Source organism: Malus sylvestris, chromosome 2, assembly GCF_916048215.2.
Source record: "Malus sylvestris chromosome 2, drMalSylv7.2, whole genome shotgun sequence".
In the NCBI taxonomy this organism is placed as follows: Eukaryota; Viridiplantae; Streptophyta; class Magnoliopsida; order Rosales; family Rosaceae; genus Malus; species Malus sylvestris.
The window spans coordinates 21,862,643-21,877,269 of NC_062261.1; the positions used below are offsets into that span (position 1 = coordinate 21,862,643).

Consider the following 14,627-nt stretch of genomic DNA (forward strand, 5'->3'; position numbering starts at 1 on the left):
TATATATTTGAAATGTTTGAATTGAAAATTAATTAGGAGTTTAATAAGGATGTGAGTATTAAAACTCTAAATAAATTACTAATTTTTGTTATGAAAGTTATGTAACTTACATGTAATTCATTAATGCTAGAGACTTTGATCAAAATATAAAAACTGATAAGATCTTAGTAAATGAACATTAGAAACTAGGGATCGGATACTAATTTTTCTTTATTTTTTTTAAAATAATAATAATTTGGTTAATCACATTTTACATCATCTAGTTTCGAGAAAAAAGAAAACTGTTTGGTCAATTTTGAAAGCCATATCAAAATTTTGAGTGATATTTTTATCCAACGTGTTAATACAAAATCATATAGGCATAGTACATGATTATGTTTTGGTAATCGAAGACGCCAAAATGAGATGAACGGTTCTACTTAGGTAATTATAGGTTTTTAATTACATTGATGATGTAGTAAATATAAGACTGACGTAGAAACGTCACTTCCACCATTTAGACTAAATTGTATGATTGGTTTTCCTTTCATGTTACTAATTTGAATAGAAGCCAAAGCTCTACGATGACGAGTTTTTGTTCATATGTGCTAGTTTGGTTTCCCTCGTTAGCCCACAAATAAATCGAATGATAAAATGTAAAAAGAATATCCAACCAATCTAAAATTTAAAAATACATTAAGTCATATAACTTAAGATATTTTGAATGGTTATATTTAACTTTTTAAAATTAAAAGTAAAAATCATGGTTGGGTGGGTGGTTGAAATTGAAACTTTGAAAAGGTGCAGCATGCTTCCCCATTTCAGCACCACGTGTGTGGTGTGACCTCCCCTCCATCCCGATTCCCCATCCTTCACATCTATCTTCTCTCAGTCCTCTCTTTCTCTCCACTTTCCAGGCTCTCCCTCTCTCTGCTTCTCTCCCTCAATCTCTTCTTCTCTGCAACACACGCACAGACCACACACGCAGACACCACACACGCAGACCACACACGCACACACCACACACGCAGTCTCTCCTTCTCTCCCTCAGTCTCTCCGTCGTCCGTCCATCCTTCTCCCTCAGCCTCGATCTCGATCCTTCTCTCCCTCAGTCTCTCCGTCCGTCTATCCTTCTCCCTCAGCCTCGATCTCGATCCTTCTCCCTCAGTCTCTCCGTCCATCCTTCTCCCTCAGTCTCTCCATCCTTCTTCTTCTCCCTCAGTCTCTCGATCCTTCTTCGGTTCTCCCCCCATCAAATCTGAGCGGGTTTTGGGATCCGAAGAAAGGGATTGCTCATTTTCAGGGTCTGAGCGTGGATTGCTCATTTTCGGCTGCCGTTGCGACGACGACGGAGGATCCTCGGCGATATTATGGCTAATATCGCGATAATATCGCTAATATCATATCGTGATATTAGCGATATTATCGCGATATTATTACGATACTTAACTGTAAACGTTGAAAATATCGTTATATGAAAATAACGATATTATCGACGATATTTCGTCGATAATATCGATATTTAAATCCTTGATGAGAAGCAAAAAGAAGTAAAGGGAGAGAGCATCCTAAAATTAAATGCAGAGAAAGAAAGAGAGAGAGAGAGAGAGAGGAGAAAACTTGAAATCTGGAAATGGATTCGCACAGCAACAAAGAAGCAGTTCAAGCAACAAACGACGACGCCTCGGCCAGCAAACTGTGCGCTTTCTTTACCTTTCCACTTTCTGCCCTTTTCGAATTAAGCCTTTATTTATCTTTTTTTTTCCTTAATTTTTGTAATTTCGCATATATTTTCCATCAAAATTTGCATTTTGTATGGTACTGCGCGATGAAATTTTGTTTAATTTATGTTTGGTTGCCGAGAAATTAGAGAGGAAAATCCAATTTTGTGTCAAGAGTGTGATGCTAACTTTTAAGTGACTGTATCACTGTTTAAAGGTCGTGCGTGAAGAAAGGGTACATGAAAGACGATTATGTCCATTTGTTTGTGAGAAGACCTGTGAGAAGATCTCCGATTATTAACCGCGGTATGATTTAGGTTTACTTGCTCCATAAAAAAATTAGAGTTGAAAGTTCAGTAAAGACTTTTGATTTCCTTTTCTGGCTTGTTTGTGCATTAAACCAGGTTACTTTGCACGTTGGGCCGCTCTGCGGAAGCTTCTAAATCAGTTTCTTGATGCCGGAGGAAATGGTGGCGAAAAGGGTCATTTGAAGAAGCAGATATTATCACTTGGAGCTGGCTTTGATACAACATATTTTCAGCTGCAGGTAGTTTATTTTTTATTTTTGGTTGTGGGTTGTGTACGATTTTGTATTTGGAAAACGTAGGAGTTGAAACTACGTCAATCTTGTCCTACTAGCATTGTGGTTGTGAAATAGGATGGAACCCTTTTGAGATAGTTTCAGGAATCAGGAGTGTTTTTTTCCGTGCAAATCTTTAGCGTGATTCTGTTTGTGATCTTCTCTTTGTTTCCTACATTCATGAGTCAATAGTATTATGGTGGTGTACAAATTTACGGGTTTGTTCACATCTTGTTTGATTTTTTGGTTGATAGGATGAGGGGAGAGCACCATATTTATATGTTGAGCTGGATTTTAAGGAGGTATGGCTTATGAAATATTCATTAACATTGCATCGATTGTGTTGGCTATAGACACTGACTTTTCTTCAAGGATGCAAACCATCTTGCATTTTATGAATGAATATTTTGTGGATGAACTCAAGCTAACCGACCGTTTTCTTTTGGACCAAGAGTTAATTTGCTGCTGTATCTAGTGCAGAGAAATATTGTCTTCAATTTTTTATTTTTACTTGCATCTTTATCACACCAGGAATTTAAACTATGTGTTTTTTGTTTGTTAGGTAACTAGTAAGAAGGCCACACTTATTGAAACGTGCAGTCATTTGAGGGACAAAATTAGTGCAACAGCATCAATCTCTCGAGGTAGGTACTCCTGTGTTGCTTATGTTATAAATCTATGGCTGCTTCCGTTCAATTGACCACACGTGTCTTTGAAGTGCTCTCTTTGATTTTTTTTTCTTATGTACCTATATGAATTGTGCAAAGTTGCAAACTTCACTGATGCACTTTTATAACTTTCCTTGCTGATTCCCCTTTATCTTATGATTGGAACTTTAATTCGTATCTTTAGGAATGTCAGTTATTTTTCATATGTTCAGAATTGAAATACTCAAACCGGTATCAGTACACAGTTAGAGTATTTTTACTTTGCAGAAAGTGGAGAAGTGCTCAGTGACCACTACAAGCTACTTCCTGTTGATTTGCGTGACATACCAAAACTAGACAATGTTATAGCTTTAGCTGGTATGAATCCGAGGTATGTGCTTACATTAAATCTCATTACAGTAATTTCAGCACTTTGGGGTTTTGGATTACTGATTTTTCCTTTTGTGGTGCGTCATTTAGATATCAATTACTGTAGCCTCCGTAAAATATGGTGATGCTTTTTATTGTTAGGGAGACTGTTTTATCTACTATACAAAATATGCATTTGGTACTCACTTGCTAAAAATTGCCTCTTGATTCTTATCAAAGAATAAATTAATAGAAGACCTGTGGATCTTTTTGACAAGAGAGATGACCAAGGGGGGGGGGGTCTTGGGGAGGGGGAATAAGTAGGAAACAAATTTTCCTTGGGAATTACTATAAAAAGTAAAAGTTGGAATTGGGTTGACTCCTCATGGAAAGAAATGCGAGAGATCAGGGACCAATCTCACATGCATAGAAAATTTGGGAAGAAGTCTCATGCTATAGGGTATAGGGTCTATGCTGATTCTGTTGTCCATCCCATTTGGTGTGGTGAATCCTGGGGAACCTGCAATATGTTGTTAATGTTTTCACTGAGTCTTTCCTTTATTCTTTCCGGATTAATTGATATCCTGTTGTTTAAGTTTTTCTTGAGTTAGTGATTAAATGGTTTATTCTAATATTATTATCAGCCTTCCAACTTTTATAATTGCAGAATGCGTTTTGATATACTTGGATCCAGATTCAAGTCGTTCCATAGTTAGATGGACAGCAAAAGCATTTTCTACAGCGGTATTTTTCTTATATGAGCAGATTCATCCGGATGATGCTTTTGGGCAGCAGATGATCAGAAACTTGGAGGTCTGTTTTACTTTCTTCCAGTTTTTCCTTATTTATTTAGTAATTCAGTACTTTTATTTTAAATTTCATTCACAATGCAGCTTTCCCCTTGGTGTCTTTCTATTGTCTTTGTTTCTTTCTAAAAAGATAAAATAAAAATTGAGCCCTTTCAGATCTTCACCATTTTATTATACTCAGTTTTGAATTATTTAGTGATAGATAAAAACTTAAATGTTTAAAATAATATCAGAAGCACAGGTGTTGGAAGAGTACTGATATGAGAGATCTCCTAATCAAATTACCATTAAAGTACCAAAACTACACGTTTCAAAACTCAGGTTCTCTGATATGCATGGCAATTTTGTCTCAGCCTTTGTCTGAGAACAGGGCAGAACCTTGCAATGATATTTTTTTTAAACTCTAGGAACTCATGATAGATAAGGTCAGTTGTTCATTGGGAATATGTTTTGGGGCTTTGCTCATGCAACCAAAATAGGTTTTGTAAGTTCCAAGTTCTGTTGTTAATTATAAAGGTCCCGTTAAACAAAGGAAGATAATACTTTGTGCAGTGTGATAAACTACAATGAGCATGGGCTATGATGATTTTGTGCTTGCCTCAACTTTTATGCTTGTAGTGTCCATTTAGAGTCTGTTGAGTCCTGTATATATTTTAAATACTCTGTAAATATTAGAAGAGGTGAAGCTGTTTTACTAGGCACCTGAACTACAGTATTATTTGGAAGGCAATGTCATTGTGCTTCTCGTTGTGTTTATGGCGGAGAGGAATAATAGGACATTTGAGGACAGTTGTGTTTTGTTTCAGTTACTAGGCACCTGAATTACAGTTATTACTGTGGGCTAAATTTTAAATCAATTCTCTTGTTTTGAATAGAATAAATATATAAATCAATCCAAAAACGGATATATCAAACTTGAAGATTGTCTAGGCCACACACACCTTCACCTTTTTGGTCTGGAACTGCTTCTGTTTCATGCTTAATTTTATCTCTTTATTCCTTTAGGTGAAACTATGTTTGCTCAGCACCATCTCATGTTATCTGGAATAAAAATTTGATGTGTAAATAGTATCGTTATTGTTTTGTATTTTCAGAGTCGAGGCTGTGCGCTCTTGGGCATACATGATACACCAACATTACAGGCAAAGGAAAACCTTTTTGTTGACCAAGGATGGCAGGTAGGTGTTGTAAATTATATTTAGTACCTTTTAGCATTAAACTATCATATTCTGGATATACTGAGATGTATGTGATGATACACCAGAACTTCTTTACTCTCTTGGGTATGGGTACATCACCCAATTTGCAACGGTGATTAACTCCTTTAAATTATGGTAGAGCAGTCATCTACTATGAACTAGATCCTTAGAAAGCAGGAAATAGGTTGGAACAAATAATAACATGACAACTTTAAGGTTCTCTGAAGATTTTATTCACACCCCAAAAAAAAAAAAAAAATGAAGTTTCACATCGTAGGAATTTGTGTTCACCATTAAAACTTGGTCACCTTCTGTTGATGCACAAAATCAGTGGGGACTTTGGTACAACAGAAAATGTCAAATTTGTGACCTTCGTTAGATTGCTCCGGTCACTAGTGGATAAATATGTAAATAGATAGGGATAGGGAAGTAAACACAAGATGTACGTGGTTCACCCAGATTGGCTACGTCCACGGAGTAGAGTTCTCATTAATTGTAAAGGGTTTACGCAAGTACATAGGTTCAAGCTCTCCTTTAGTGAGTACTAGTAAATGATTTAGTACAAATGACATTAGGAAATATTGTGAGAGAATGATCTCTATTTATAGAAGAGTTTTTAGTTTCATTCTAACATTGACACGTGTCGTGTTGTGATTGGCTTCTGATGTCGACACGTGTCACGCTATGATTGGCTTCTGATGTCGACACGTGTCACGCTGTGATTGGCCTCTTGGTTGGAGGGAAACTCTTCTGGATCCTTGCTGGTATAATGTTGACCGGTGCTCAGTAGTTTCGGGATTGGTCAAGTATGGTACAAATAGTGCTCCCCTAAGTTCCCGAGTGAGGGAAGCTCCTCGGTTGGGGACTTGCAAGATCCAAGCCATTGAGTAATCACGAAACTTCTAAGTACCGAAGTGTGGTATCATTTTCACTTGCCTTATCTGTCTCATACGTAGATGTGACATCTTCTCTGGAAGCAATGCGAGGTAAGTAATCAGGCAAGGGGTTACAGGCAGTCAGTTCCTGACTGGAAGCTTGATTCCAAGTGTTGACTGATTGCTCTCTTTCTCCTTGTCTTGCAGGTAAGAACAAGGGCAAAGGAAAAGACATGAAAAAAACATGATATGAGATATTCTTGCTTTTGACCCTGATGATATGAGATACTCTTGCTCTGGTGTGGCTGGTTTGCATAGGTATTATTGGGGGGGGGGAGAAAGCTGTGAGTATTTCGAGAGGCTTCGTTGGGAGTGCCCTTTTAGATATGAGGAAGGGTTGAGCATTTTTGCAGGTCTGCCTGTCCGTGGAGGATGGAGGTAGACATATATAGGAGTCTCCCTAACAACAAGTAGTAATGCTATTCCTTTACCTTTCTTGGTCGTAGCAATGTAGTGGGAGTTGCAAGTTTCACGTGTTTTAACTTTGTCAGAGCACTTTGAAAAAATGGTATGTGGTATCTGGAAAGCTGATGTTGCGTGTGAAGATTGCAGATAAGCTTTATCCAAGGAAATCTGGCTTTCGAAGTTCGGAGAGCGATGCCTTTTCGGTTTTCGAACAAGCAATCTTGTCGGGGATCTGGCTCTCGAGATTTGGAGAACGGTGCCTCTTTGATTTTTGAGAAAGCAATCTTGTTGGGAGTCTGACTCTTGAGATTTGGAGAGCGGTGCCTTTTCGATTTTTGAGAAAACAATCTTGTTGGGAGTCTGGCTTTTGAGATTTGGATAGCATTGCCTTTTCGATTTTTGAGAAAGCAATCCTTTTGGGAGTTTGACTCTTGAGATTCGGAGAGCAGTGTCTCTTCGATTTTTGAGAAAGTAATCCTGTTGGGAGTCTGGCTCTCAGTGTTTAGTGTGCAGGCTCTGTGTCTAATATGGCCCCACGCTTATTTGCTCGAATCCGCCAAGTTGAATCATTGGCGGCTGAAGTGATAAGTCTCAAATAGGAGATCAGAGGGCTCAAGCATGAGAATAAACAGTTGCACAGGCTCGCACATAACTATGCTACAAACATGAAGAGGAAGCTTGACTAGCTGCAGGAATCTGATTGTCAGATTTTGCTTGATCATCAAAGGTTTGTGGGTTTGTTCTAAAGACATTTATTGCCTTCGTCTTCTGGGGCTGTACCGCGTAATCAAGCTCCAAATAATCAACCTTCGGTGCCTCTTCCTTCTGGAGTTCTGCCCAGTACTGAGGCTCCAAATGTTTACCCTCCGGTGCCTACTCTTTATGGGCCTCTGCCGACTGCTGAGACTTCTCATAAGCAACCTTTGTGAAGACTCCCTCTTGTTTGTTTATTTTGATTCATGTATATGTACATATTTGTAACTTATCGGAGATATCAATAAACAAGATTTGCTTCATTTTAACTTATTGTGTTAAATACACCAATGCCTTTTTCACTAAGTTATTTGAATTTTTTCTTTTGTTGAAGCTTGTATGTTGAAGCTTTGAGAGTGAAGCATGTATGTTGAGGTAGTGCTCCCTTAATTTCCCGAGTGAGGAAAACTTCTCGGTTGGAGACTTGAAAAATCCAAGTCACTGAGTGGTCGTGAAACTTCTGAGTATCAAGGTGCAGTAGCATATGGTAGGAGTTAGGGCTGGGCCCATTTTTGAAGGGACCGGACCGGACCTTGAATTAAAGGAGACGGGGCGGGTCGGGTCGGGCATTACAATTCTGAAAATAGGAACCAAACCTTACTTGACCTGGTTGAAACAGGCCAATTTGGTCCGGTTACACGGGTTTTTGTTTTTTTTTTTTTTTTTTTGCTGTTTAAAAATGTTTGCTGCACAGATTGTTTGAAAAAAATTGCACATATTGCATAAATTGCAGTTTGAAAAAACTGCACAGATTGCAGTTTACACAGTTAGCACAGATTCCAGTTTACACAGATTGCAGTTTGCACAAAACAGATTGCACAAATTGCAGTTTGCAGTTTGTAGTTTGCATTTTGCAATGCACATATTGCACAAATTGAAAAAAAAAAAAAAAAGCAGACTGCAATATTGCACAGATTGCAATTGCACAAATTCAATACATCCAAAATAACATTGCATTGTCCAACATCTAAAGATTAAATCAACATACAAAACATCCGAAACCGAGAGTCCAAGACCACATCCGCAATAAATTTCAAATTAACATCCAACGCCCAAATTCCAACAACAATCCTCATTGAATCTGTAAGCAAAAATAGAATATAAACATGACATTTGCAGCATAGATACAACCAGATACATTTGCAGCATAGATACAACCAAGAAAAAAGCATTTGCAGCATAGATGTTAGAAGATTTTGATCTTTATTTCATCACCATTATGGTGCATAAGAAGGAATGCTTTAATTGCCTACCCAATCTCCTCAACAAAATGCAATCTCTTCGGTTGAGTTGTCCCCCACCATAAAACGGACAACAATAAAAACCAGACTACATGAACAATACAATTTCTTCCTACATACAGGACCTTCAATATAAATCAGAATATCCAAAAAAAAGTACCTTTCCAATCAAAGAATATGGATCATAAAATTGAGAAAATAGTCAGCCAACGTGGTGAACAAAATCTAACTTTATTCCGTAACTAGTCCTCACCCAAATATCGTTTTCAAAGATCCTCGTGTTTCTCTCAAACCAAGAAACCCCAAAAATTGCTGGCATACAGCACCTTCACAAAAGCATTCATATCACCACCAAACTACTTATGTACCCTGCATGAATTACCCAACTTACATTTCCTTCCCTACACAATCTCAGCCACACATAAAGCTATAGGATAATGTTATAATACATGATCAGCACTTCCTCCCAAGAATACTTGTCAATTCAAGAATCAATACTCATTTAGACCACAAACATCCAATTGTTCAAAGAAAAAAAAAAGTAAAAAATAAAAAATAATCTTACACACTGCAAAAATCAAATAGACAGAAGTCTGCCGATTATTTAAAAGCAACAATTGATTAGGACGTCCAAAACTCTATCACTCGTAGAACAATTATATTCAAACGCAAAATTTAAAACTACTGTAGAATGTTCAATATCCACAACCAATGGAATTGCATAAGAAGGGTGAGGAAAGACAAGCTGAGAATGGAACAAAACTGCAATAAAGTATAATGAATGCTTATAAAAAAGAAAGAATAATGAATGCCATGCACTAAAAACATGTGTAGTGCCAATCATTAAGATTACTAATATAAAAGAACTGATCATGAACTTCAAAATCTTGATCAAAATCTTCTCCACCGAAATGAGCGATATTAAGAACAAAGTAAAACCCACAATCTTCTCTACTGCAAAATTAACTCTAGTAACCTAGTTCGAAAACCCTAAAATCCCAAATTCCAATTTAAAAAACTTAAAATCCCTACACCCAAAATTCAAATTAATAACAAAACCCTAATTCAAAATTACCTAAATTTTAGAGGGATGATGGCTGGTACCAGTGTCCTCGACGATGGTGATGGGGTGATGGCGGTCACGACGGCGGGGGTTGTTGTCCAAGAGGAGAGAATCGATGGCAAGGGTGATGGCCTAGGTTCTCTGGGATGTTGTTGAGGAGGATGATGGGTGGTGCCGTTGTATTCGCTGAGGAGAATCGACGGTTGGTGAGGGGATTGGAGTCGAGGGACTGAGGTCTGAGAGTTTGAGAGAGTGAGAGTGAGAGTGGGGAATAGGGATGAGAGAGATAGAGAACTTAGGGTAACACTAAAACAACGGTTCAGATTAGATATGTAGCTTATTCATCAATCTGGTCCATTCATTTTAATTACAAATGGGCCGGTCCGGGTACCCGCGGTTCCTATACTCCAGGAACCGGCCTGAACCTAAAATCACAAAGGCCCGCCCCGGCTCGCCCCATTTCTATTTTTTAAAAATAGGAACCGGCCCGTACCTGCCCCGACCCGCGGTTCCTGTACCCGTTTGCCTAGCCCTAGTAGGAGTTCCCCAAGTCTTCGGGAGTTGACGAATGAGGCATTTCCTTTCTAAGTGGTAGCCCAAAACTCCTTCATATATATTTGTTATGAAAGTTGTTAGGCCTAAAGAAGAGGAGGCCTAGGCAAATTTTTTTTTTTGAATTTTTGAATTTTTGAATTTTTGAATTTTTGAATTTTTGAATTTTCGAATATATATATATATATATATATAGAGCTTAAGGGGAGGGATCCCTATTTTTTGAAAAAAATGGGGATTAGGTGTGGGGCCCACTTCACAACAAATTTCAACGATCCGAACCGTCTATTTTGTTAGTCTTGATTCATAGATCATCCTTGCAAAAATTCAATTCAATCCGAAACCATTTGCCTATTTAATTATCAATATCAAATTTCATATTTTCTTATATAACAAAAGTAATCGTTTATTTCCTTGAACCCAATTAGATGTCTTAAACATTTCCAATTTAGCTAATATTTTGCAAGGATGATTTATGAATCGAGACTAACAAAATAGACGGTTCGGATTGTTGAAATTTGTTGTGAAGTGGGCCCCACACCTAATCCCCATTTTTTTCAAAAAATAGGGATCCCTCCCCTTAAGCTCTCTGTATATATATATATATATTTTAAGCTTTGTAGGCGAAGCTTTGGTGTTGAAGTTTTGTAGGTGAAGTTTTGTTGGGCACCATGAATTGATTTTGCTTCACACTATCTTGATCAAGATAGTGTGAAGCTTTTGTAGGTAAAGCTTTTGTGTTGAAGCTTTGTGGGTGAAGCTTTTGTGGGTGAAGCTTTTGTGTTGAAGCTTTGGAGTTAGAAGCTTTGTAGGTGAAGCTCACTATCTTGATCAAGATAGTGTGAAGCTTTTGAGAATTTGTAGTTGTCTTCCATTGATGAAGCTTTTGTTGGTGAAGCTTTTGTGTTGAAGTTTTTGTGGGTGAAGCTTTTGTGTTGAAGCTTTTGTAGGTGAAGCTTTGGAGTTGAAGCTTTTGTTGGGTACCATAAATTGATTTTGCTTCACACTATCTTGATCAAGATAGTGTGAAGCTTTTGAGAATTTATAGTTGTCCTCCATTAATGAAGCTTTTGTTGGTGAAGCTTTTGTTGGGTACCATGAATTGATTTTGCTTCACACTATCTTGATCAAGATAGTGTGAAGCTTTTGAGAATTTATAGTTGTCCTCCATTGATGAAACTTTTTTTGGTGAAGCTTTTCTGTTGAAGCTTTAGAGTTGAAGCTTTGGAGTTGAAGCTTTGTAGGTGAAGCTTTAGAATTGAAGCTTTTGTTGGGTACCATGAATTGATTTTGCTTCACACTATCTCTCTCTCCCTCAGATAAATACATAATTAGTGTGGACGTAGCCCAAACCTTGGGGTGAACCACGATACATCTTGTGTTATTTACATTACTTGCAAATTCACGGTCGGATTTACGTTGTTCTAAGACCTCCAGTTTTGTGCATCAACACCTTCCAAAATGAAGTTTAATGTTTTAGGTTGCTTTTATTTGCATCATGTCCATTGTTGTTTCTATTTCATTTGATTAATCTTCATCCCATATGTATCTTTATTTTTAGTAATGTTGTGAATTTGAATGTGTGAGGTTTCAGAGGGCTGTTGCCTGGGACATGCTTAAAGTGTACAGTGATTTTGTTGAAGCTCAAGAAAGACGCAGGTATCTCTAATGTGTATCTTGGAAAACTGTTAGTTGTTTGCTTGTCTTTGCAGTGACATGCTTCACTTCTTATATTTCTTGTTTCTTTTTTGTTGCGAAGAACAATCATTCTATAATTGAAAAAGTTTCTGTAATTGAAAAAGAATACCGATAGAAAACCAGTGAACCAGCCGTCCACTGAGTTTTAGTAAAATAGTACAGAGGGAGTGAACCCACAATACAACCAGTGAACAGAATAACTGTCAAATATAGCCAGACAGCTCCTACATGAAAGGACAATATTCACTTTTTTCAATTCCCATCACTTAATTTTTACCAGGAACTTGGATTAGTGTTTATCAAAAATTTCTCCTTATTTAATTAACTGTCTTTAAGTTCTACAAATCTGTGAAACTGCTTGGCTTTCAGAATATCTTGATACCCATTTTATTCTGCTCTGCTTGAAAAAAAATTTAGATAGTCCAAGCTAACCAAACATGAAGTTTTAATAGAATATGTCATACAGTCGTTAGTACTCATATTTGGATTCCATTTTCTGAACTATCTAATTGATCATGTACCTGCTTAGAAAGCCAGTTCCTAGTTTAATATTTTCATTACATGTATAGTTATGTCCTTGAGAGGAGGTGTTGTGATTCCTAACATATACATTCCTACTCGAGTTGAGTTCTGTCCTTGAGTATTCCTAAGAATAAAAACTTCAAATTTGGGTTTCGATCATGAAGGTTAGGAAGGGGGCAAATAAGCGGCTTTTCAGAATCTACTATACAGAAAATTAGAACCCTCTAGACTTTTCTCTGGAAGTCTTTTCCCTGATTTTATGCTTTTTCTTGTTCTTTCTGTTTTTGGTATTCCTATTGCTATTATATATTTGAAAGTTTCTTTGATTTTATATGGTTGTACCAAGATCCTATGGTAGTGATATTGCTGTACCACCAATGTTTTCAAGGTTCTAAAACTTCTAATTTCTAGGATATAAAGTGCCTCTGCTTTCGTTTTTGTTTTTATTTATGTCCATGCATTGGCTCTTTTTATGGCTCTTTGTCAGCTAACTTGCTATCATTTCTGAATTATTATTGGGATATGTGATGTCTTGTTGATTAGGATTGAACGATTGGAATTGTTTGATGAATTTGAAGAATGGCATATGATGCAGGCAAGTCACCTCTTCATTTATTTTGTTAAAGGAAACAGAATTGTTGGAACATTTTTTGGTAAAAGTAATTTGACAGGGGTTAGTTACATTGGTCTCCTCCCTGTATTTGTGCGTACGCTTGCGCATGTGTGAGTTTCCACATGCAGGCACACGATTCATGGGACTGCAGTGAGTCCAGTGACCTAGGTTGCGTAGGGCCAGATGCAACGATTGGTCCTTTGTCTGGGACGCTGGATCGTGTCACCTGTACTGCCCTATCAGAAAATGCCGATATGATTTGGGTCATCTTTATCTCTCTCCTCTATTCTGGGGGCAGTGAAGGATTTATTGTCATATGCTCATTGATATTTTAATTTTTCGCTGAGTATTGTCCCAATCTTCTGATTTTCAGGAGCACTACTGCGTAGCTTATGCAATCAATGATGCACTGGTATGTCCATATGCGACTGAAATCCTGGGATGCATATCACACATATGCGTTTTACAGTCTAAGTTTTTTCATAGTTATATATTGTCACACAAGACCGACCCAAATAACTCGAATAATCTTTTGGAATATGAACAAATATAAGGTCCAAATTCTCATTTTGCCTACCTGATGGTGAGCGAGAACTTGTCGTAAAAAACTGTTAACATTTTCACTTGTCTTTCCTCATGTTTCAGGGTCTGTTCGGTGATTTTGGGTTTCTTAACAACAACCACGTCCACCAGCAGCCTCAGCCGCACGTGCTCAACCCCTCCTCGTCAGCATCACCATGAAAACACGAGAGACTAGACCATACTGTCATGCCATTACCCAGTCTGGTTAAACAAATGCATCAAAGGAGCCCATCAGACTGCGCGTGGCGGCCCAACTTCCGGGATGGGGAGGTCTGTCTGGCTAAACAGATGGTCTCTCTAAGGATGTGAAGTCTCAACTATTAGTTACTCTTTCAGGGTATAATATCCAAAAAGGATGATGAGCCATCTATCTTCGTGTGTTAGTATTGTTTTGACTCGAAAGAAAATAGATCCTTTTTGGTTGTTCCTCTTTGTGCTAGCTGTCTGGCAAAGAAACTTGGTGGGGAGTTTTCAAAAAAAAAAGAGAAACTTGGTGGGGTCCACCATAGCACCCAAAAGTATCTAATCTCATCGGCCTCCTGTCCTGTGGTTGTGGGGCAAAAGGCCATGTGAGGCGGGGAGAAAAATAAAATATAAGGATTTGGATTGGTTGGATGGTCCTTTTTTCTTAAGGAAAATTAATGAAAAGAGTTTGAAAGCTTTGAGTTTTAACGATAAGGACAAAATAAAGGGTAAAGTGAATAGTATCATGTTTGATTTTTTAATGTAAAAATATAGTTTTTCGTTAAAATTTTCTTTTTCCTATTGGATTTCCCTTTTCTTTTATCCTCTTGCTTTTCCTTTCTCTATTTTCTCGTTTTTGGATTGACATATTGACCATTATGTCATTGGCTTGGAAGCAGGATTTAAAATATTAGTATTGGTGGAAATATCGATTGCAAATTTTTGTAAATATCGACTGATATAAGGTGAAGCTTAGACTTCATCCTCCGTTTTTA

The 14,627-nt window shown here is 37.5% G+C and overlaps 1 protein-coding gene across 3 annotated transcripts; it reads left to right on the forward strand.

Moving 5' to 3' along the window:
* The first annotated feature begins 629 nt into the window (after positions 1–629).
* Positions 630–14,326, forward strand: LOC126613285 (leucine carboxyl methyltransferase 1 homolog). Of its 3 annotated transcripts, XM_050281162.1 has the most exons (12): positions 633–1,677; positions 1,918–2,006; positions 2,105–2,247; positions 2,535–2,582; positions 2,843–2,924; positions 3,216–3,318; positions 3,941–4,109; positions 5,200–5,283; positions 11,848–11,912; positions 13,017–13,068; positions 13,460–13,498; positions 13,732–14,326. In XM_050281162.1, the coding sequence occupies exons 1-12, from the start codon at positions 1,613–1,615 to the stop codon at positions 13,825–13,827; spliced, it is 1,035 nt and encodes a 344-aa protein (XP_050137119.1). In that variant the 5' UTR covers positions 633–1,612; the 3' UTR covers positions 13,828–14,326. The 3 variants fall into 3 exon arrangements, with proteins under 3 accessions (XP_050137120.1, XP_050137121.1, XP_050137119.1); XM_050281163.1 differs by lacking the exons at positions 11,848–11,912; positions 13,017–13,068; positions 13,460–13,498; positions 13,732–14,326 and adding an exon at positions 6,792–7,666 and having other exon boundaries at positions 630–1,677; XM_050281164.1 differs by lacking the exons at positions 11,848–11,912; positions 13,017–13,068; positions 13,460–13,498; positions 13,732–14,326 and adding an exon at positions 6,785–7,036 and having other exon boundaries at positions 630–1,677.
* Positions 14,327–14,627: the final 301 nt, after the last annotated feature.

Coding starts and splice junctions, on each gene's coding strand:
- LOC126613285 (XM_050281162.1), top strand. CDS start 1,613: ATGGATTCGCACAGCAACAAAGAAGCAGTTCAAGCAACAAACGACGAC. Junction 2,583..2,842: donor TTGAGCTGGATTTTAAGGAG/GTATGGCTTATG, acceptor TTTGTTTGTTAG/GTAACTAGTAAGAAGGCCAC. Junction 11,913..13,016: donor GAAGCTCAAGAAAGACGCAG/GTATCTCTAATG, acceptor CTTGTTGATTAG/GATTGAACGATTGGAATTGT.